This window comes from Perognathus longimembris, chromosome 5 (assembly GCF_023159225.1).
Source record: "Perognathus longimembris pacificus isolate PPM17 chromosome 5, ASM2315922v1, whole genome shotgun sequence".
Taxonomy (NCBI): domain Eukaryota; kingdom Metazoa; phylum Chordata; class Mammalia; order Rodentia; family Heteromyidae; genus Perognathus; species Perognathus longimembris.
Window position 1 is genome coordinate 9152573 of NC_063165.1, and position 21527 is coordinate 9174099.

Genomic DNA, 21527 nt, shown 5'->3' on the forward strand with positions numbered 1-21527 from the left:
GGAGCTCCCTCCCCTACTGAGACTATTGGCTGTATCTTGTCCTACTGCAACTCTCTCCAAGTTTCTTCCCATGAAAAATTTTTGAATGTCTTCAGAAATCTCAAGTATGCAACAAACTCACTGAAAAAAATTGAAGGGAACAGTGCTCATTTTGATCCATCATTTTAAAATTAGATTGTGTAAGAATTTGAGGAAATATTTTTACATTTTATTATTCTATGTAAAGTGATATTGAATGTGACTGTCTATTTTTGTGAAATGATGCATTATAAAATAAACCATAATTCAAAGCATACATTATTTCTTGTGAGTTTGTTAAATTATTTTTGTCAATTTTGTATGTTTATATGTGGCTGCTGAGTTATGAGAATGAGAGTATAGGGAATGGGAGGGAGAAAAGGAGAACAAGAGCATACACTAGATGTGTATTACATTTCTCATAAATCATTGATCTAAGTTTATTAACTGTGGAATACTGTTAACAGAAAACTGTCCAGTGAAATTAAATCCACATTTTGATGAGCACATGGTAGAAATAACAAAAATGCCTATTTTATTTCATATCATTTTGAATTATAGAGAATAAGCAAAATTAGGTGTGAATCATTGTTATAAAATGTAATCCACCCAGATTAAAATAGAAAGTATGAAACTACTCAGAAAATCCTTCCTATGTCATTATTAGCAATTTTCTGTCTTCTACGTTTTATTTATAGACAAACTTTTTAAGATAAACTAAGATTTTCCCCTCTTGCTTATTGTGCTCAGGTGAATGTTTCTGAGATATGAAATAATGAATTTGGTAAAAACTATGTTCTTCTCTTGTGTTTGTTGATGTATGGTGGGTGTGTGACACAATTCATTTTTAAGTAATAAGCAATTGTGTACTTTACTTTTTAATAGTGATTCACAACAGGAAAACAAATGTGTCTGTTTCTGTTGAGTGTATCAATAGATATCACATTTCTGTACGTAGGATCCCTGAATTTTGCCTATATAAAATTGAAGGGTTTACCAAAGTGATTATTCTAGTTCACAGTCCATTTCTAGCAAAATTTCGAATTCTTCCTCTACTTTGTAAACCTGCTTAGGGTTTTTAGGATTTCTAACAAGTTCAACCACTTTGTTGGTACTTTGATACCAACAGACACAGATACAGAAATAATACCTCACACACCAAAAAAAGCTTGTATGTTTTTCTCATATATTTTCCTGAATAATAAAAAGTCTAACATATAGCACCTACATGTATTTTCCAGTATGTACTAAATAACTTAGGATGCCAAAAAAAAGTAAATTTCACATAACTAGAAGTAATAATGGGCTGTTAGAGAATAGTGACAAGATGAAATGTATCTACTTTACTATAGGGGCAATTGTTTTCTGTAAGATTTCTATATGAGTTTACTTGAAAGAATGGATAAGAAATCCACAGACATGGAGAGTTGACTATACATACGTCATAGGAGAAAATAAAGCTAATGCTTAATGAACTGTTATCATTCGAAATGATGCTCCAATACATTTAGTTTAATTTATTTTTCTGTTTCTGTGTGTATGTTGTATTTGCTTATTTGTGTATGTGTACGTGTGTGTATGCATGTCAAGGAGAGAAGAAGTTATGGGGAGATACAGAGAAAGAAGAGAGTATAGGGACATTATTGAAGAACAATACTGTCTTAGGATGTCTCCTCGGGTGCTTTGTAGCATACATCTAAGAATCTGAATATAGAACTTTAATTTAGGGTCAGGCTATTTCCATGTGATTCAGAAGACACTGTGAGAGTTGATCAGACCATAAATTTTCTTATTTTTTGCAACACTGGGAATGGAACTCATAACCTTACACTTGTTTGGCAAAAGTTCTACTACTTGAGTCATGCCACCAGCCATTCTTTTATTGCCTCAGATTGGATTTCATGCTTTAATCTTGGGTAGTTATCCTCTCTTCTCTCCATGCTGGTTAGCTAGGATTATAAGCATGTACCACCACACCAGGCCTTAATATAGCAAACTTGTAAAGATACTTTTGGCCACGAAAATCATCCTTTATCCTGACACTCTAATGTTCCTTTACTTTGTTAATATTGACAAAGGAGCACTGGCTGTTATTTCAGAAAAGAGAATATTTGCTCCACATATATCAGGTAATTTTTGGAATACAAGTCAGTGAAGTCAGATAAAACCCTGTCTAGTGGGCATTTGGTATTAAAAATTTCCAGAAATGATCTCAGCTTAAAGCAAAACTCAGTGTGCTTAGACATTGCAACACAACATTCTCATATAAACATTTACATTTGTGAACCATATTTGTAAAATTTCCCCCAAAGGCTGTCACCTACATATTTTTTTGAGAAGCATGTAATACATTGTGAAATAGTTATTAGATAAAGGAACTTTAGTAAAAGATTTCTTCCTTAATTTTCAAGAAATTGCAACATTATACCCAAAGAAATTTGGCCACTATAGTATTTTAAAACTCAACATTACTGACAACATGCTGAAACCAACTGTACAACTTCGGCCAGGGGAGGTGGGAGAAAAATGAGGGAGGAGGCAACAAGTTTGATGAGGAATATATTCACTGCCTTATGAAGGAAATTGCAACACCTCTGTACATCACTTTGGCAATGAATTAAAAAAAATACAACATTATTGATGAAACTATCACTGACAAACTTAGGCCTTAAATTTTATTTGGGAACTTGGAAATTTATCTTAATTATTAGAATAAACATTTAACATATGCAATGTATTATATGTAAACATACCTCTCAACACTGAGGAAAAGTAATGCTTATAATCAATTAAAAGAAAGAAAACATGATGCTTTCCTTTTTTTTTTTTTTTTTTTTGGCCAGTCCTGGGCCTTGGACTCAGGGCCTGAGCACTGTCCCTGGCTTCTTCCCGCTCAAGGCTAGCACTCTGCCACTTGAGCCACAGCGCGGCTTCTGGCCGTTTTCTGTATATGTGGTGCTGGGGAATCGAACCTAGGGCCTCGTGTATCCGAGGCAGGCACTCTTGCCACTAGGCTATATCCCCAGCCCGATGCTTTCCTTTTGTAAGATTGCAATTTGTAGTACTCTAGTTCTACCCTGAAAGATGGCAATTTATTTTCTGAAAAATTTGAAATAATATTCTCTAAACAATGAATTCTGAATGAATCTCAAATACATGTACAGATTATAGTAACTTGTCCTCATGTAATCATAATATAAAAAAACTAGATTATTGTTCCTGAGAAAAACATACTAAATTGTCTAGATGAAACTTTTTTTTAAGGTAAGGAGAGAGAGAGAGAGAGAGAGAGAGAGAGAGAGAGAGAGAGAGAGAGAGAGAGAGAGAGAGAGAGAAAGCTAACAAGGGAAAAGGCAAAAAAACAAAAAGCAAAACAAAAATATTTTCCCTATGGAGAAATGGGGACAAAAAAGAACCAAAATATAAATGGAATACTTAATTTCATGATTTACATCATACCGTGTAGTGAGGTCACATGAATTGAATCAAATAAATATAGTGTGCCAAAGCCTTCAAAACTGAGGAATTTGGCTCATAAACGGATCCTGGAACTCTGACATTGGAGCAAAACCATCCCAGCTATGCAGGCCTTGTTTATCCACTAAAGTGAGGCGCTCGGGATGCTGTGGGAAGCATGAGGGAGGCACATGATTCTCAGGTGCCTGTGGCTTCCCCACCCACCACCCAGGGGTATAAAAGGCACCTGGCACACAGGGACACCCACACTCAACAACCCCACCTTCTGCTGCTCCTCTCCACAGTCCACTCCTGACACCATGTGCTACTACGGCAGCTACTATGGAGGCCTGGGCTATGGCTATGGAGGCCTAGGCTGTGGCTATCGCTGTGGCTGTGGCTATGGAGGCTATGGTGGCCTTGGTTATGGTGGCTATGGTTATGGCTGCTGCCGCCCCCTGTGCTGTGGAAGGTACTGGTCCAATGGCTTCTACTGAGGACTTTCCACCACTACTGAGATGCTTGGCTGTATCCTTCTGTCCTACTAGAACTATCTCCAAATTTCTTCACATGTTAGATTTTTTAATGTCTTCAAAAATACCACTATATATTGAACTAGCTGAAAAATGAAATAAAATGTTCCATACCCATATTGTTTCATCATTCTTTTTTTTTTTTTTTTTTTTTTTTTGGCCAGTCCTGGGCCTTGGACTCAGGGCCTGAGCACTGTCCCTGGCTTCTTCCCGCTCAAGGCTAGCACTCTGCCTCTTGAGCCACAGCGCTGCTTCTGGCCGTTTTCTGTATATGTGGTGCTGGGGAATCGAACCTAGGGCCTCGTGTATCCGAGGCAGGCGCTCTTGCCACTAGGCTATATCCCCAGCCCCTGTTTCATCATTCTTTAATGAAATTGTGTGACAAGGCAGGAGTATTTTGCATTTCTATAATGATAGGTAAAATGTGATGAAATTTGACTCAATTTTTTGGTAAAGATATGAATTATTAAAAAAACCATTTTGTTGCAAATATGGATCTCATAGTTATTAAATTGTATACTATATATATTTATGTGGGTGTGTTTACTTAATCACGTGTGTGACTGTTTTTTGGTACCTGGGAATCAAGGACTCACAAAGGAGAGAGAGGGAGAGAAAGGGAGAATGAAAGAGACACACAGAGAGAGTGCACTTCTATTATTAGTTTTCTAGCATTGCAGAAATATTATCATTTTTCCCTAGAACACCGTTAAAGAACAGTTTTTATATGTGTCTTTTAATCTCTAATATGACTTTTCTTTGTTTAGGTTCCTTATGAAATTTTAAACATGGATATTTTCTATAGCAATGGTTGTATTTCAAATCAGGGCATTTACATTTATGTATGTTTGAATGCTTTGTATCTTTTACAATGCCAAATTGTGTTTCATGGCTACAGTTCTGACCATGTGAAACATTACTCAATGTAAACAAAGGCTACAGCAGAATAAATATAGACTTTGTTATACTGCATATGTCAGCTAATAGTGACATTACAGGTATCAAAACTGTAACCAAGTAGCATTGCAAAAGATTCCAATATATTCTAATGATTAAGGAAAATGTGTGTATTATGAGTAATAAAGTAAATTTTGGAAAATGATGCTGTATTTGCTAAGTTTCAAATTAGCATTAGATTATTCTATTTTTCCACAAAACTTTATAGGCATACATCAATGTGTACTGATTCTCAGAATCAAATTGTTTTTGTCATTAAAGTACTACTTGATGCTCAAAGTGACAAGAACAAAGGGGGCAGTCTTCTAAAGATGGAGAAATTAGGAGATGGGAATTCAGAGAAATGAGTAGAAATTCTGAAGTTCTTGATTTTACGTGTCAGTTAAGAGGTTGCTGGGGAAGAGCAAATAGCAGTTAGAATTAGGCTGCTTTTCTTCTTTAGAGTGACGAACCATTGTGTTGGAGAATTGACCCCAGATAGGAATGGGCTTGGAAGATACTGAGCTCTTCTTTAGATAGCTGACGAATTCTCAAGTTGCAAGGGTAGGTTGCAGAAGAAACCAAGCAGGAACATTGAAAATCAGATCAAAGTTTCTCTTTTTTTTATTTTAATTTTATCGTCAAAGTAATGCACAGAGAGGTTACAGTTACATATGTAAGGTAGTGAGTACATTTCTTGTTGAACATTGTTACCCCTCCCTTGTTTTTCTCCCACTTTCTCTCCCCCTCAATCTGCCCCCCAGTTGTAAAGTTCATTTCTGACATGTTGTCTTGGGAGTATTGCTGTTGCATCAAAACTACAAGAAAATAATCATAAGATTTTAGATGCTGCCCAAATGAATTATTATTAAATAACAGAGGCACAGACTTTCCCCTTAAGGTTGGTTTAAAGGACATAGATGATGCTTAATGTCCAACACCAAAAGCAACTTTTTGTGTTAGTTTTTGTTTGAATCAGGACAACCAAATTTATTTATTTATTTATTTGTTTGTTTGTTTGTTTGTTTATTTATTTTTGCCAGTCCTGGGCCTTGGACTCAGGGCCTTAGCAATGTCCCTGGTTTCTTTTTGCTCAAGGCTAGCACTGTGCAACTTGAGCCACAGCGCCACTTCTGGCCATTTTCTATATATGTGGTGCTGGGGAATCGAACCCAGGGCTTCATGAATATAAGGCAGGCACTCTTGCCACTAGGCCATATTCCCAGCCCCCAAATTTAATTTTTGATATGTTATCTTACTTTGCTTCCCAAGCTGTCCTACAACTCTTGAGCTCAAGTTACATAGCAAGGTTTGAGTTACAGGCAGATAACATCATATTAGCTCAATCATGACCCTTGTAATAGCCTAGAAGCAACAATGGAAATGTGGTAGGATGAAATTTACATTGGTCCTCCATTATTTTGATGATAGATATTGAGTTCATGGAATCCTGTGGAAGTAGGTGAAGAAGTAACAGCAGAAATGTCTACTAAAACATGAGCCAAATGATCTTATACATTGCAGATTTCAAAAGAACAAATTAGTAAGTACAACTAAGGAAATTTGCAATACATGCTAAAATTGCAGATTAAAGTGATAATTTTAAATAAAACTGAGCAGGTAGTTAGCAATATAGTTAGCTTTGGCTATTGAGCTTACTTGTCACCCATAGGTTGATATATAATATTTAATATGCAACAGAAATCATAAGGAATGTGTCAGACATCAAAAATGTATGAAAACAAACACACAATTGGAAGTCAGCATGGAAAGAAAAATGCAGCAGAGGCCATTGTTTTGGTTTAGAAGAAAATGGTTAATGCTATTGAAATGGTACAGAAATGCACAAATTCTAAAACATGTGAATGGTCAAGAGGAAGAAATGAAAGAAAATTCAAGAGCTAAAAATTAAATCCAAAGCCCAAGTACTCTTTTAGCTGGACTAAGCCAATTTTCTCTTTGCTGAGCATCAATAAAGCTACAGCAAACCATAACAAAAAAGGGAACTGGACAGAAGGATACTGGAATCATCAACCAGATAAGAAAACAAAATACATATGTATAATACTGAAATTAAAAAAAATACTGTACTGAAAATAAATATGAAACTTTTCAGACAAATAAGTAAATTTATTTTCCAAAGCATGAGCTAAGAGTAATGATACAAAATAGACATTTATAAAGGCATGAGAGCAATAAAATATAAATTATTAATAATTGTGTGCAAGTAATTTCTTTTAAAGAGTTTTGCAACAGAACTTTATTGTTAATGTTAAGCGGATATACAGAGGTGTTACCATCTCATAAGTCAAGCGATGGGTATTTTTTCTTTTAATATATTTTTCTTTTCTTTAGGTAGTTGTACAAAGGAGTTGCCATTCAACAGAGCAGTGTATGCATAAATTGCCTCTTGATCAACGTCACTGCTTTTAACATTCTCAACCACCGTCCTCCTTCATTTTTCTTAATTTTTAGGTTATGTCTTGAATTTCTGCCATTTGACAAAGCCATTTATATATACAATGCATCTTGATCTGTGTCATCCCTTCAACACCTTTTCCACCCACCCCTTCCCTTATTTTCCCCAGTTCTCTGGCATATACAGTACATTCTTGCCTTCTTTCTATGCATTTCCCACCTTCATGATTCTACTCCTCTCCTCTGGGCTCTTTTTTCCCTCTTCAAGTATCCATATCCTAGTACTCATTTTGTTAGTTCTTGACTTAGTATTTTTAAAGAATTTTACTGTTTGTGTTCTTCATAGATTCTATTATACTTAATTCATTTATGATTGGCTGTGTGCCATACAGTATGCTCACTTCTAGATTTATAGGCACATATTCTGGTTCCCACTAGGGAGGGAAACCATGTCACCTGTGCTCTCTCTAAGTCTGGCTTGCTTCAGTTAACATTAGCCTCTTCAAGTCTTTCAATTTCCTTATGAATAGATCAGTATCATCCTTTCTAATGAATGAGTAGAATTCATATATATCACATTTTCTTGACCAATTCATCCATTGAGGGGCCTCTGGACTGATTCCACACCTTGACAATTGGAAATAGAGCTGCAATGAACATCATTGTGGTGGTGGCTTTAGTGTCTTCCTGTTTGTCCTCTATTGAATAAATGCCCCAAAGTAGAATTGCTGGGCCACAGAGTAGTTCTACGCTTAGTCTTTTGAGGACCTTCCAGAGTGCTTTCCAGAGTGCTTAAACAAGCTTACATTCCCACCTATGGTAGTGTTCCCTTTGGTCACATCAATGGGATCACTTTTTATGATTAGTTTTCCTGATAATGACCCCTTTTACTGGGGAAGGATCACAGTGTTGCTTTGATTTGCATTTCCCTTATGGTCAGAAATTTTGAACATTTTTTCCTGTGTCTATTGGTCATATTTACTTCTTCTGAGAAGTCTCTCTTTATGTCATTAGTCCATTTATTAATTGGATTGTTGTTTCTTTGAGGATTTAATTTTTGAGGTTTCATTTTTTTTTGAGCTCTAAGTGTATTTTAGATATGAGGCACTTGTCTGATGGGTAGCTGGTAAAAATCATCTCCTGTCTGTGATCTTTCTATTTAGCTATGTCCTTTGCTGTGCAGAAACTTTTAAGTTTGTTGTAATCTCATTTATGAATTCTTTCTTTGATATGTTGTATTTCTGAATATTTACTTATACCATTTTCATCTGTTCCCAGGAGACCCTTGTGTTTACCCTTTCCTGTAAAAGTTTCATGGTTTCTGGACTTTACATTGTGGTCTTGGATCCATTATGAATTTATGCTATTACAAGGTGATATATGGGTATTTAGTTGCAGTCTTCTGCACATGGATGTCCAATTTTGACAGCAACATTTGTTGAAGAGGTTATCTTTCTTCCAGTCTATATTTTTGTCTCCTTTATGTAACATTAGATGTTACAGGTCTTCTACAGATGTCAACAGGTCTTCTGTGGGTCCTCTGTGTTTTTTTTTGTTGTTGTTGTTGTTTCTTTGTTTTGTTTTGTTTTGTTTTTCCAGTCCTGGGGCTTGGACTCAGGGCCTGAGCACTGTCCCTGGCTTCTTTTTGCTCAAGGCTAGCACTCTGCCACTTGAGCCACAGCGCCACTTCTGTCCTTTCTATATATGTGGTGCTGAGGAATCAAACCCAGGGCTTTGTGTACATGAGGCAAGCACCCTTGCCACTTGGCCATATTCACAGCCTTCTATTCTGTTTCATTGGTCACTTTGCCTATTTTTGTGACAGTACCAAGCTGTTTTTTTTTTAAATTACTATGGCTCTGTAATAGAGTCTAAAGTTTGATATTGTTATTCCTATAACACTTCTTCCTGCTAAGGATTACTCTTGCTATTAAGAGTATTTCGGATTGTTTTCTCTATCTCTTTAAAAATGTTGTTGGAATTTTGATGGGCATTGCATTGAATTTGTAAATTGCCATTTTTCACAGTATTAATTTTTTCAATCCAGGAACATGGGTAAGCCTTCCATTTACTTAAGTCTTATTCAATTTCATTTTTTTAATTAAAAAAATTCACTATTGAGGTTCTTCACCTCTTTGGTTAATTCCTAAGTATCTTTTGAGGCAATTTCACATAGATTTGTTTTAATGATTTCAACCTTAATTTTCTCATTGTTGGCATACAGAAAAGCTATTGTTTTTTAAAATTTATTTTGTAAACTCTCATGAGTATCAATTAATTCATTTTTTTCTTCATATGCTTCTTATTGTTATTATAAAGGTGATGTATAGAAAGAGTGGCAGTTATATAAGCCAGATAAATAGTACATTTCTTTTTGAACAGTGTTACCCCTTCCCTTACTCTCTTCCTGTTTTTCTCTCCTATCTCCACCTACAAGTTGTATTAACTCATTTTCAACACAAGGGTTGATTTTACACCTGCTACTTTGCCAAAGTTCTGAATCAGCACTAGTAGCTTGGGGTGAGTATAATTCTTTTTTTGACAATATCACCCTTTCTTTCACTTTTCTCCATACTCCCTTCCCTGCCCACAAGTTCCTTTTGAAGTTTCAATTTGTAGAGAAGAGATACATTACAACAAAACTTCTATATAATATAAAAGACTAGATAGAGTATACATAGCCTTAAGTTCTTAAGTTTATTAGAAAAGAAGAAAACAACACCATATTTGATATGAATATAGCTACAATATTTTATTTTTTTGCCTAAAGCTTGTAATGTATAATTTTCTCATGTTCTGACTCTTAAAAATCCATTATATGATATTATAGTTATGACTGTTAAAATATGTAGTTAGGTATTCTGGTTTTTTCTAGGCTAGTAATTTTTGTGTTTTCATTGAAATATGCAGTCTACTTACATAACTGAATTATTTGGATTTTAATCTATATTTCTGCTTGTTTGATGTTTATCATAAAACAAGCATTCTCTGTTTTCTTGCATTGTTTAAATTAATACAGTGTGTTACATCTCATTTTCCCTTCTATTGACTTGAAAACTATACATTTTAAAATCATTCTTGAAATGCTTTATTACAGAATAAAATATGTACTTTTCCTTACTGAATTCTAACATAAATTAGCATTTCAAATACTTTTATAACTTGAGTCTTCAGACACATTTACAAAAATTATATTACCTTCTTCAGTTTTTTTGTAGTATTATTTCAAGTATGATGGACTTACACATATTTTATATCCCATAGAGATGATAATGGATGGATGATGATTCTTATTTACATAGACATTATCTATTTGTGTTCTCTCATATTCATTCATGCCTTGCTCCTCACACTTTATTTATGTCTTTCCAACTGAAATAATTTTTTTCTTTCTGCCTAAATTACCTTCATAGTTTTATAATAACTACTATGGAAGTGACACAATCCCTCTGTGCTTGTTTTAAGTTATGCTTTCACTACTAATTGCTTAATAAAATACTTTTAAAGGGGACATTCCTTTTAAGGACAGCTATTTGTTTTTCATGAAAGGTTAAAGTACTTCATTGTTGGTGGGAATGTAAACTGGCTCATCCACTGGGGCAAAGGGCATGGAGATTCCTCAGAAGGCTAAACATAGAGCTCCCCTATGACCCAGCAGCTCCACTTTTGGATATCTACCCAAAAGACCACAAACAAGAACACACTAAAGTCACCAGCACAACAATGTTCATTGCAGCACAATTTGTCATAGCTAGAATCTGGAACCAACCCAGATGCCCCTCAATAGACGAATGCATCAGGAAAATGTGGTACATATACACAATAGAATTTTATGCCTCTATCAGAAAGAATGACATTGCCCCATTTGTAAGGAAATGGAAGGACTTGGAAAAAATTATACTAAGTGAAGTGAGCCAGACCCAAAGAAACATGGACTCTATGATCTCCCTTATAGGGAATAATTAGCACAGGTTTAGGCTAGTCACAGCAGACGATCACAGAGCCTAATGACTATGCCCTTATGAATGCATAAAATAATGCTAAGTGAAATGAACTCCATGTTATGGAAATGAGTGATGTATCACTGTTGTAACTACTTTCAATGTGCCATGTGAAACCGTAGCTTCTATTGTTGATTATCCTCTTGTGTCTCTTTCCTATGGTTGTACCTGCACTATCACTGTATCTTATCTGAGTACATTGGAAACTGTATATACTGGTATTAGACCTAGGAAAGTGAAAGGAAACACCAAAATCGAGAGACAAAAGTTTAAAAACACAAACGACTACAAAAGCAATACTTGCAAAACTATTGGGTGTAAACCAACTGAACAACTCATGGGGGGAGAGGAAAGGGGGGAGGAGGGAGGGGGGAATGAGGGAGGAGGTAACAAACAGTACAAGAAATGTACCCAATGCCTAACGTATGAAACTGTAACCTCTCTGTACATCACTTTGACAATAAATAAGAAAAAAAAAGGTTAAAGTAAAGATAATGATTTAATAGCAATCATTTTTATAAATTCAGTCTGGTTAATAAAATTGCAACTATATCAGGATGATGCTAAGTGTGCCAAATAGAACTTGGAAACAAAGTAGAAAAACTTCAGAATTTTTGAAGCAGGAAAGGAGAAAATGTTAGGTCAACAAATTCTGGAGAGAAAAGTGAGAAATGAGTCCTCCACTGAGAAAGTTGAGCCATTGTGTAACCATAGTTGATCTCAGGAAATTATCCACTGTTCCTTGGAGCAGCTCACATATTCCCAAGGCCACGTAAGAGTGAGGTGACAAGACAGGCTGAACTCACCAGGTCTTCCCCCTACTTCAGTGGGATAATAATTCAACACCACTCACACATTTACATCAATTCTTTTATCTAACTTTGACCTTTGTCATTCAATAGTATTCTTTTTCTTCCTATCTTATATCTTATCTTATGTCTTCATTTTTGGGGGAGAGGAATTTTTAACAGAAAGAACCTTTTCACAAAAGGTTGTCACTGAGATTATGATGATTTGCTCGTCTATCTGTCTATCATCTGTCAGTCTGCCAATCATCTATCTATCCATCTATCTATCACATATCTATAATGTAAACTAAACAAAGATAATGAAGGCAAAACTGTTCACTAAAATTAAGTGTCCTCTTTGAGAAGCACCTTGGGGATATATCAAAATGGTATTTTATCTTATGTCATTATAAATTGCAGAATATAAGCAGAATTATGTGCCAACCATTGTTACAAAATGTAATCAACTACAGATCAAACAGCAAGTATGATAGCACCCAAAAAGCCCTCTCTGCATCACTTAAACCCAAAGTAACCAATATTATGTCTTCTAGAGTAGTTTATTTATAAATAAGGTATTCAAAATAAAAGTAAGGTGTACTCTGCTTATTTTGCTCAATTTAATGTTTCTGAGACTTGAACTCAGAAAGTAGGAGAAGATACTTTCTTCTTGTTTCTGTATTTTTTCCATAGCAGGACTATAGCATAATTCATTTTCTGGTAGTAAGCAATTATGTGTTTTTAGTTTTTAATATTACGTATCATCTGGAAAACATAGTGTCTGTTTCTGTTGAGTATATAATTATGCATAAAATTCCAGGATGCAGAGTATCCACAATTAACATTCTGCTTCTAATAATCTTTCTAAGTCTTCCTCAGTCTTCCTTTTCCCTGTCTATGTTTATAATAATCCCTATCATTGTTGACTAGTGACACTCTAAGTACAAACTGATTTAGCATAGTGCCCCAGAAGAGATAATTTTTGCCATATGTATCACATGATTCTACATATCAGTGAATATCATTACTCATAAAAATTCCTGTCTGATGATGGCTGATTACTAAGGGTTTGGTTTACAAACTTTTCAGAAATGATTTCTGCTTACCACCTATGACATCATACCCATATAGCCATTTAAACTTTTGAATCTATATTTTTCCTCAGAAATTACCCAAAATATTATCAAAGGTTCTATTTTTCTAACAAATCCCTAAAACACTGTGACACAATCATTATATACAGAAGTATACAAAATTTGAATACAGGCCTTAAAACTTTGCCTAATCTTGGGCTGGGAATATGGCTTAGTGGCAAGAATGCTTGCCTTGTATACATGAACCTCTGGGTTCAATTCCCCAGCACCACATATATAGAAAATGGCTAGAAGTGGCACTGTGGCTCAAGTGGTAGAGGGCTAGCCTTGAGCAAAAAGAAGCCGGGGACAGTGCTCAGGCCCTGAGTCCAAGCCCAGGACTGGCAAAAAAAAAAGAACAAACAAACAAAAAGAAACTTTGTCTAATCTTACTTATACATTATAATATTTACAAACCTGACACTCTTGAAATTCAGACAAACACAGAGGGACATCACATTTTATTTGAAAATTGAAAAATCTACCTTACTTATTTGAATAAATTTCATAATATGTATAATATTCTATATCCATATATATATATAGCTACTAAAAGGAAATGATATATTTTCCAATTAGAAGAAATATATTTTATTTTCCTTTTCTAAAACTTAATATTGGATTACATGCAGTGTTTGTCCATAAGATGCTTATTTGTTTTATGCAAAGTTCAAAGTAATATATTCTAAAGTATATATGGGCTCAGATCAATCTGAAATGTGTTTATAGATTATAGTTACTGGCCACCAAGTAATCATAACATGACAAATAGTTCATTGCTCATGAGTAAGAACCAGGAACCACATCTGTCTCTCAATTAAACTTTTGTTTCTGCCAAAAAGAGAGAGTGAAGGACCAAGGAAAGGGGAAAGACCAAGAAAGAATGAGAAAAGAAGGAAGGAAGGAAGGAAGGAAGGAAGGAAGGAAGGAAGGAAGGAAGGAAGGAAGCAAGGAAGGAAGGAAGGAAGCAAGGAAGGAAGGAAGGAAGGAAGGAAGGAAGGAAGGAAGGAAGGAAGGAAGGAAGGAAGGAAGGAAGGAAGGAAGGGAAGGAGGGAGAAGAAGGGAGGGAGGGAGGGAGGAAGCAAGGGAGGAAGGGAGGGAGGAAGCAAGGGAGGAAGGGAGGGAGGAAGAAAAGAGAGGAGGGAGGGCTAGAGGAAGGGAAAGAGGATCAGAGAGGGATCAGAGAGGGATGAAGAGAGAAAGGAAGAGCAAGAGAGAAAATTAAGTAAAATGTTTCCCCTAAGGAGAAATTGAAACAATACACAACAGAAGTAGAAATGAGATACCTATTTTCATGGGTTACACCATACTGTGTATTGATGCCACAGGTATTGAATAAAGTAAATATAGAATGATGGACATGATCATAAACAGATCACGGAATTCTGACATCGGAGCAAAACCATCCCAGTTATGAGGGCCTTGTTTATCCACTAAAGCGAGGCGCTCCGGATGCTGTGGGAAGCATGAGGGAGGCACATGATTCTCAGATGCCTGTGGCTTCCCCACCCACCACCCAGGGGTATAAAAGGCACCTGGCACACAGGGACACCCACACTCAAGAACCCCACCTTCTGCTGCTCCTCTCCACAGTCCACTCCTGACACCATGTGCTACTATGGCAGCTACTATGGAGGCCTGGGCTATGGCTATGGAGGCCTAGGCTGTGGCTATCGCTGTGGCTGTGGCCTTGGTTGTGGCCTTGGTTATGGTGGCTATGGTTATGGCTGCTGCCGCCCCCTGTGCTGTGGAAGGTACTGGTCCTATGGCTTCTACTGAGGAGCTCCCTCCCCTGCTGAGACGATTGTCTATGTCTTCCTGTCCGACTTGAACTCTCTCCAACTTTCTTCCCTTGAAAAAATTTACATGTTTTCATTAATACCACCGATGCACTGATCTGGAAAACTAAATAAAATGTTGACGAATTATTTATTTTATGATAATGCAGAAGTATTTTATAGTTTTAGGTTGTCTAACATGATCAAATTTGACTTGTAAATTTTATTAAACACTTTTACCATAATATCATGTTCTTGTGGTTTTATTACATTGTATTAATTGATTTGACATATAGGTTTGGGTATTTGTGTGATTAGTCATTTGTATGTGGTTGTGGTCTTTTTTATTTTTCGGAAAAAAGGACTGAGAGAGGAAAAAAGAGGGGAGTAGTGGTCATTATTTTTCTGACAAAATTGGAAAATATATTTTTTCTAAAAGATAAGCTACCATCTGCTTTTATGTGTGTCTTCTAACTTCTACAAACTTTTCTTTGTTTAAGCTCCTCATGTAATCTGAAACATAAACATTTTCTATGGTAATAGCTGTATTTCATGTCAGATCATTTATCCTTACGCAGGTTTCAATGTTTTGTGCTTTTTGCAACATCAACCCTGGATTTCTTCATCCAGCACTCTATCACTGTTTAGTGGTTCTCAATTAACAAAACAAAATATCTTCTTTACAGAATGAATATAGACTTTATTGTACTAAAAATGCCAGTTATAATAATGACATTATCAAAATGGTAGCCCAGACATTCTTAAAAATAGTGTAATGATTTAGAAGAGGGAATGTATTATGCTTATGATGGTAGAAATGAGTTAAAGGTGCTTGGTGGAGGTAGCTCACACCAGTAATTCTCGCAGTCAGGAGGCTGAGATCAGGCGATTATAGTTTGAAGCCAGCCTAGGCAGGGAAGTCTGTGAGACTCTTATCTCCAATCATGCATCAAAAAGATAGGAGTAAAGCTGTGGCTCAAGTGGCAGGGTTCTAGGCTAAAGCCAAAAAGTGCAAGGACAGCTTCTAAGCTCTGAGTTCAAGTACCAAGATTGTCAAAAGTAAAAATGTGAGTTGGGTTTTTCAGTTCTTGAGTCTGGAGCCAGGCAGGAGGCTATGCAGAGTTAAGTGTAGGATTAGGCTACATTCCTTTTCAGCCCAACCACACAGTAAGGGAAATAGTGGGACTCAACAAGGTCAAGAATGTACTGGGGAGAGATTGAGTTCATACACAGCCAGATTTCAACTTGAGATATTTTACAGATTCACAACTTTCTTTTTTTGGGGGGTGGGGGGGTGGGAAGAAAGGTACACAATTTATTCTCATACTTGAGAGAGTATTCATTAAGATTTAGATGTTTAAAATATATTATTCAGTAACACTGTTTTTTATTCCAAATTGTAATTGTTTTACTTGGTTTACTTCACATTAGTGAGTCTTAGAGGTGTAAAGAAGCTAACATTGCCCTTTCCAAACACCACATTAAGATAAAACTAAACCACAGATAAACAATATAAAAATAAATTTTAAAAGCCCTTTAGAAGAAGGAAGTAATATTTCTACTGAATGACCTATCACAGTATTAAATAAAAAAGAAGAAATATCAAAAATAAGAAGTATCCAAAAGAAGAAATGCCATTCTAAGAACAGCAAAGAAATGCTTATAAGTTATAAGGTTTCTCAACATTATAAGTTTTTGTCAAAAGGAGAGGCTATAAAGTCTTTCTGTCTTTAGTTTAAAAAATAATGAGAATTATTGGTTACTTATTTGAATTAGTGGTCAATATGGATAATATATTTGGTCTTTGATTATGACGGTATCTACCGAGGCCCAGTAAAAATAGCCAATCTTTTCTGGCCATTCAATTTTGCTCATGTAATAATATTACCCATAACAGTCCTCTCAAAATAAGACAGATTGACTGGAAGAATAGAATTCATTAAATAAAAATATTTGCTACCACAATGTCTTATTCTGTTTGTGGGAATACTAGTTTCAATGTTATTAGCTTTTTTTCATTTTTGTCATGCACTTAAGAGTCAGACATTCTATCTCTTGAGCTACACCCCAACTTTATTTTCTGCTTTAGTTATTTTTGTTATTTTTCTTATTTATTGTCAAAGTGATATACAGAGGGGTTACAGTTTCATACGTTAAGATTCACAACTTTCAAGGACCAGTTTCATATGAAATCAAGCTGAATTATTTAAATGTTAGATAGAATTTGTTTTCTGTATCAACATGACAAAAATAATCACTAGATTTTTGAATCTCGGAAAATATGAATTAAGTAATCCAGAGTAGCTTGAACTACAAGTAGACGCCACCATAACTGGCTCAATCAGAACTTTTGCCATAACCTAGAATCAACAACAAAAATTCATAAAATGTTTAAATCAAAAGATTAATGAAAGTATATTAAAATTTGTAGACCACAAAGCAAGCAATGTTCAGATTAAATATAGAAATATATTATGTATATTAAAATGAAAAATGGTATACTGGAAAGCTGTGGGGACTGGATAACCGTTGTGATAAATAGTGATTGGTTGATTAATCATTCATGTAGAGCAAAAGAATTTTTCCTCTGCATAACATTACTTCAAAATGATTTTTAAGGAATAAATCAATGAAGCCTCAGGAAATTTTCCTTATTAGTAGCAAGAAAGGATAACTACAATACATGCATGTCAAAATTCAAGAATGTTAAAAAGAATTTTTTCTCAAGTAACAAAGAGAAAACCAACTGAAAACCCACTGAAGGCAGGATTATACACCTTCTAAATAATATTGACAAATTTGAAATAGTGTTTTATTTTCATTACCTGTCAGGTAAATGCAATGTGTCCATGCACTGAAACAACTTAACACCATGTATAATTGTTAAATTGAAAATTCTTGAAATTGAATTATCTTAAAATTTTACATTTGCCATATGTTGAATAACTAAAACAAACACAATACCAATGATGATATAAATTGACATGATATCTTTGGAAAATCATGCTTTTTCTTCTTAATTGTCAAAGTGAAGTACAGAGGGGTTGCAGTTTCATATAAGGCAATGAATACATTTCTTATCCAACTTGTTACCTCCTCCCTCATTTTTCTCCTGCCTTGCCCCTCCCAATTTCCCTCTCCCCCGACCCCCCATGAGTTGTACCTTTGGTTTATACCATATGGTTTTGTAGGTATTACTGTTGCATTGGTTTGTCTTTTTACAGTTTTGGTGTTCCCTTTCCCTACCCTACATGTAATACAGGTATATACAATATCCAGGGTATTAGAATCAGATACAGTGATATTAGGGGTAATTAGATATTAGGGGTAATTAGGGATATGAGTGATATTAGGAAGGGAATACGAGGAAAAAAGACAAAGAAAAAAAAGGTACAGTTTCACATGGCATGTTGAAAATGACTACAACAATGTTATACCACTTGTTTCCATACATTAAAGTTCATTTCACTTATCATCCTCTTATGTCTTCATATGTACATAGCTATTGAGCTATTGTGAACTTCTGCTGGGAAAACAATTCTTAAGTACAGTTTTAAGCCCCAGTGTTTGCATTTTCAATGCACTAAGAAAATTTTGAACAAGGATGTTTGCTAAAATTATGGTAGAAAATATGGTGCTGGTGGCCCACACCTGAAACTGAGTTGTGAGGATCATAGTTCAAAGCCAGCCTGGGCAGGAAAGTCCATGAAAGTCTTTCTTCCTTCTTTCTTTCTTTCTTTTTCTTTTTTTTTTTCCAGTCTTGGAGCGTGGACTCAGGGCCTGAGCACTGACCCTGGCTTCCTTTTTGCTCAAGGCTAGCGCTCTACCACTTGAGCCATAGTGCCACTTTGGCCGTTTTCTATACATGTGGTGCTGGGGAATCGAACCCAGGGCTTCATGTATATAAGGCAAGTACTCTTGCCACTAGGCTATATTCCCAGACCCCATGAAAGTCTTATCTACAATTAACTACCAAAAAGCTGGAAGTAGAGCTGTGGCTCAAGGGGCATAATGTTAGCCTTGAGCAAATAAAGCTCAGGAATAGTGTTTAGGCTGTGAATTTAAGCCCCAGGATTGGCACACACACAGACACACACACACACACACACACACACACACACACACACACACACAAATGGGCAAAATATTTGTAGAAATAGTTTTAATAATAACAAAATGTTTTAAATCACAATATGAGAATTAAATTATAGGAAAATTATAGGATATTTATACACAACAATAATGTAATTCTACCATCCAGCATAGTGTCTATTGGCACATGTGGTTATTAAAGTTTAGTTTTTTTAAATTAAATTTTGTATATTTTTATGCCTGCGCATTAATCTTCCCTAGCATTTTTTACAATGGATTTTACTTATGGGTTGCATATTGTTGAATCACTTTTTTTTTCCAGTCTTGCTGCTTCCATAGCAAGTTATAAGCTTCAGTAATTAATTTTCATCCCTTGGATATGGGCAAAATTTTTAAATATTTTAAATAATTTTTCTGAGGGTCTTAGGAAATTAGTCTCTACAATTTCAGAATGTACAAAATATCTCAAGGAGAAATCTGACTCTGTATTAAGCTCTGCATCCTTCTGGAACAATTCTATACGGGGTGGGACTCGTGTTTTCAACCATGATTACCATTTTGGAAAAACAACAACAACAACAAACTACACACATTCTGAAGTATGCCAGCTCTTTTTCTTCTGACAGGCTGTTTCTTACCTAGATTCTCATATAAAGAACTGAAGATCTGAACCCATGACTCTCAGTTTCTGACATTCTCAACTGTTGTCCGACTGAGTTTCCCAAGTAAAATTTAAATGTAACAAAGAAGGAAAGAATTGGATTTTGGAGAAAATCTATGTATATAAATCTAATTGTGATAAAGACTTGATTTCTAGGAAAATAATGTCAATTTACTATTGGTAAAATAGCTCATAGTTTTGATGTATTTATCTTGCTATGCACTAACATGTATTTTTTGTAAACAGAATAAATAGGTATGTATTTAAGTGCTATTTGGCTGGTATATGGACAAGTTACTACTGTTCTAAATGTGATATATAGCCTGCAGGTGTTGGCTAGGAAGAATACTTTTAAAACTTGAGAAGCATTTTAGGTGGGTGGCTGAGTACTAGCTTAGGGAGTCTGACCACTGGAGTTATCAGACAAAAAGAACAGAAATAGACATAATTCATAGTTCTCTGATGTGAAATACCACTGCCATTGTAAAAAGCAGGCATTACTAAAACTGCAAACTGTATGCCAGTACAATGTGGGAGAGATTAAAACACATACAGAAGAGCAGATTTTGTGTGAGGTCACAAGGTATTGGTATTTTCACCCCATTAACTCTAGACCTGTAGTGACCACAAAAGACACACTATCTTTCTTTCCCTTCCATTTTCATAAATATTTGCACATAGGTGGCATACAATTACTTACATACGTGTCAGGCGGATGGAGAAAACTTAGTAAAACAGCACCAAGCAGTAACTTCAGTATAGTTTATTTAATACGATGTATCTCTTTACATGGATATTGAGTGATATATGATCAAGTATTACATATTATTTTCAAGATAATACATTTTTAAATGAAGCATTTTCCACGAGGACCCCTCGATCCAATTGAAAATGATGAATCAAAAAAGACATGCTGAACTCCATTTCCTTTTCTTTGGATGATATTTCTGGAGATACTTAAATATTTCTCTTGGGAAGCAAGGCAGGAAGGTATAACTAATCATCTCAGTAGGGGAGGGAGCTCCTCAGTAGAAGCCATAGGACCAGTACCTTCCATAGCACAGGGGGCGGCAGCAGCCATAACCATAGCCACCATAACCAAGGCCACCATAGCCTCCATAGCCACAGCCACAGCGATAGCCACAGCCTAGGCCTCCATAGCCATAGCCCAGGCCTCCATAGTAGCTGCCGTAGTAGCACATGGTGTCAGGAGTGGACTGTGGAGAGGAGCAGCAGAAGGTGGGGTTCTTGAGTGTGGGTGTCCCTGTGTGCCAGGTGCCTTTTATACCCCTGGGTGGTGGGTGGGGAAGCCACAGGCACCTGAGAATCATGTGCCTCCCTCAGTGCTTCCCACAGCATCCCGAGCGCCTCAATGTAGTGGATAAACAAGGCCCTCATAACTCGGATGGTTTTGCTCCTATGTCAGAATTCCAGGATCCCTCTATGGGCCTTTAAGATGAAATCTATTTTCTGTTTTCAAGGCTCTCGTTCACTGTATATTTACTGAGTTGAATATGTACTGCCTGATTAGATTGTATGCTGCAAGTTATCAGAATAGGTATGCCATTTTTATTTTTGTTTTATTTCCACCACTCCGCAGGAAGCTTTGGGGGTTGTGTGTGTGTGTTTGTCTTGCTTTGCTCTGTGAATAAAGAGTGATATTCAGCAGCAAGTCTCCTGAGTCTGACTCATGAAGATAAGATTGGTTCTGTT

The 21527-nt window shown here is 35.8% G+C and overlaps 3 protein-coding genes across 3 annotated transcripts; 2 read left to right on the top strand and 1 right to left on the bottom strand.

The window, feature by feature from the left end:
- Positions 1 to 3794: 3794 nt before the first annotated feature.
- LOC125351209 (keratin-associated protein 20-2-like) lies at positions 3795 to 3971 on the top strand. The gene has a single exon (XM_048345916.1). The coding sequence runs from the start codon at positions 3795 to 3797 to the stop codon at positions 3969 to 3971; it is 177 nt and encodes a 58-aa protein (XP_048201873.1).
- Positions 3972 to 14891: 10920 nt separating this feature from the next.
- On the top strand, positions 14892 to 15062 carry LOC125351210 (keratin-associated protein 20-2-like). The gene has a single exon (XM_048345917.1). It carries the CDS (start codon positions 14892 to 14894, stop codon positions 15060 to 15062), a length of 171 nt encoding a protein of 56 aa, XP_048201874.1.
- Positions 15063 to 20839: 5777 nt separating this feature from the next.
- On the bottom strand, positions 20840 to 21016 carry LOC125351211 (keratin-associated protein 20-2-like). Its single transcript, XM_048345918.1, has one exon. The coding sequence runs from the start codon at positions 21014 to 21016 to the stop codon at positions 20840 to 20842; it is 177 nt and encodes a 58-aa protein (XP_048201875.1).
- Between the last annotated feature and the right edge of the window lie 511 nt (positions 21017 to 21527).